At 47.4% G+C, this 3,138-nt stretch overlaps 1 protein-coding gene across 1 annotated transcript; it reads left to right on the top strand.

Moving 5' to 3' along the window:
- Positions 1 to 1,320: 1,320 nt before the first annotated feature.
- On the top strand, positions 1,321 to 2,643 carry GCNT3 (glucosaminyl (N-acetyl) transferase 3, mucin type). Its single transcript, XM_030878854.2, has one exon. The coding sequence runs from the start codon at positions 1,321 to 1,323 to the stop codon at positions 2,641 to 2,643; it is 1,323 nt and encodes a 440-aa protein (XP_030734714.1).
- The last annotated feature ends 495 nt before the right edge of the window (positions 2,644 to 3,138 follow it).

Raw genomic sequence — 3,138 nt, 5'->3', positions numbered from 1 at the left:
GTTTATCACAGGATATTGAATATAGTTCCCTGTGCTATATAGTAGGACTTTGTTGTTTATCTGTTTTTTACATAGTAGTTTTAGGTACCCTGTATTGTATTTAAAAGGTAGCTGTGGTTTGGAGGAACAAGTATTAGGCTTACAGACACACGCCCCCTCCCAAAAAAAAAGATTGGGGGGAAGAGGGAGTACGGAAGAGTCCCAGATTTGCTTCCTATAATGTATATGACATTTGGCAAGTTATTTAGCTTCCGTTTTCCTCTCTATAAAAGAGGCCTAATATTACTATGTTTTAGGCATGTTGTGAAGATTCAATGGGAAAATGTAAAGAAATTTCTGGCTCAAAGAAAGTTCTCATTAAATATTGCATATGCATAGCTTTGTGTGTCTCTGTGTGGATATATTTTAAATTTGGATAGACTGAGAGTTATCTGTATGATTACAATGTATTTTTGGAATTACATCCAATTTTTTGTACTTGTTCAAGAACATTTTCTTTAAAGCGTGGCTAGATGCCACAGCTAACCAATGAATTATATGTGGTGAAAGCATCCTAAAATATGAACTGCCAAATAAGAGCAAGAACTGTACTTTATCTTTTTTTTTTTTTTTGTGGTACGCGGGCCTCTCACTGTTGTGGCCTCTCCCGTTGCGGAGCACAGGCTCCGGACGCGCAGGCTCAGCGGCCATGGCTCACGGGCCCAGCCGCTCCGCGGCATGTGGGATCTTCCCGGACCAGGGCACGAACCCGTGTCCCCTGCATCGGCAGGCGGACTCTCAACCACTGCGCCACCAGGGAAGCCCTACTTTATCTTTTAAAAGGACATTTCTAGAACTGAAGCTGAGAGTTTGAATTTCATGGATTTTCTCTCTAGACCGATCAGAAATTCTATCCCCCAGTTAAGAGCTATGTTAGAAACAGGGTGGTAAGGTTTGGGGGGAAGAAGGAAAAAGGAAGGGTGGGGAGTTCCTCTTATTAATTACAGCTTTACAGCAACAGGTACTTAGCTCTCTGCTTCCCTTACTCTCTCCTGAGGTGGAGGTGGACCCAGATCCTGATTCCAGTGCCAGCATGATCAGCTGGTTTGTAGTGTCAGGCTACAGACCTCCATCAGTGAGCTGGGTGCATGAAGTTCCTAGGCAGGACTTGACTGAGGGTATTTGTCTAGAGAAGAAACCTGGTTTTGCCATCACTTTGGAGTTGAACCTGATGTTCCTTGAGCATGTTCCAGGTTAGTTTGTAACTGAAGGCATTTTGTTCTGTCCAAGGATTTCATCCTCCTCCTTCCCTGTGCCCAAACTCTACCGATCTCCCATTCCATGAAGATGATTGGGTGGAAGAAGAAACTCTGCAGGGGGCATCACCTGTGGGCCCTGGGCTGCTATATGCTGCTGGCCGTTGTTGCTCTGAGACTTTCTCTCAGGTTAAAATGTGACATAGATTCCCTGGATCTGGAATCCAGGGACTTTCGAAGCCAGCGCTGTAGGGACATCTTGTACAAGTCCCTGAAGCTGCCAGCAAAGAGATCCATCAACTGTTCTGGGGTCACCCGAGGGGACCAGGAGGCAGTGGTCAAGGCTCTCCTGGACAATCTGGAGGTCAAGAAGAAGCGGGAGCCTTTCACAGACACCGATTACCTCAACATGACCAGAGATTGTCAGCAGTTTAAGTCCCAAAGGAAGTTCATACAGTTCCCACTGAGCAAAGAAGAGTTAGACTTCCCCATCGCATACTCTGTGGTGGTCCATGAGAAGATTGAAAACTTTGAACGGCTGCTGCGAGCTGTGTATGCCCCTCAGAACATATACTGCGTCCATGTGGATGAGAAGTCCCCAGAAACTTTCAAAGAGGCAGTCAGGGCCATTATTTCCTGCTTCCCAAATGTCTTCATGGCCAGTAAGTTGGTCCGAGTGGTTTACGCCTCCTGGTCCAGGGTGCAGGCTGACCTGAACTGTATGGAAGACTTGCTCCAGAGCTCGGTGCCTTGGAAATACTTACTGAATACATGTGGGACAGATTTTCCTATAAAGACCAATGCTGAGACGGTCCTGGCCCTCAAGATGTTGAATGGGAAGAACAGTATGGAGTCCGAGATACCTATTGAGTACAAAAAGTCTCGCTGGAAATACCACTATGAGGTGACAGACACGTTGCACCTAACCAGCAAGATGAAGGACCCTCCCCCTGATAACTTACCCGTGTTCACAGGGAATGCCTATTTTGTGGCTTCTCGAGCCTTTGTCCAACATGTCTTAGAGAACCCCAAATCCCAACGACTGATCGAATGGGCAAAAGACACCTATAGCCCCGATGAACACCTCTGGGCCACCCTTCAGCGTGCACCGTGGATGCCTGGCTCTGTCCCCTACCACCCGAAGTTTCACATCTCAGACATGACCGCCATTGCCAGGCTGGTCAAATGGCAGTTCCACGAGGGAGACATCAGTATGGGGGCGCCTTATGCACCTTGCTCTGGAATCCACCAGCGGGCTATCTGCATTTATGGGGCTGGGGACCTGCACTGGATTCTTCAGAGTCATCACCTCTTGGCGAACAAGTTTGACCCAAAGGTGGATGATAATGTTCTGCAGTGTTTAGAAGAGTATTTACGTTATAAGGCCATCTATGGGACTGAACTCTGAGATACACCGTGAGAGGATTGCTACCCAGGGGGCAGGAACATGTACAAACGTGCCCAGAACATGCTGGGACAGTGTGGGGTGGGAGAGCAGGGCTCTGGAATCCGTGGCATCTCCCTGGGTCAGGGGGCTGCTCTTGGAGTGTGATGAGTAGATTTGTTGCCTCGCAAAATTGCTGCCCTGGGTGAACACTGTTGTGTCCTCACCTCACTTCCAATAGCTTCTCCACTGACTTTCCCACCGAGTTGGGAATAAGAACCAGCTCTTTGGATGAATAAGGGAGGGAAGTGTGGCAGGAGACCCTGGATTTCAGTTCAATTCTTGGTATTGGCTTTTTCACTCTTTGGAGATGCCACTCCAATTCCACTCTTTGGAGATGCTTGGTAGTAGGGAGGGGACTTTGAGGGAAAAAAGGCCTTGTATTTTGTACTATTAGCTTCAAAATAAAGAGCTTCTGATTCAAATCCCTGACTCTACTCTTTGTCTAGTAAGCCTGAG

This window comes from Globicephala melas, chromosome 2 (genome assembly GCF_963455315.2).
Source record: "Globicephala melas chromosome 2, mGloMel1.2, whole genome shotgun sequence".
Lineage (NCBI taxonomy): Eukaryota > Metazoa > Chordata > Mammalia > Artiodactyla > Delphinidae > Globicephala > Globicephala melas.
Note: the sequence above shows the minus strand (reverse complement) of the source record. Positions and strands in the feature narration are given on the sequence as shown.

Coding starts and splice junctions, on each gene's coding strand:
- GCNT3 (XM_030878854.2), top strand. CDS start 1,321: ATGAAGATGATTGGGTGGAAGAAGAAACTCTGCAGGGGGCATCACCTG.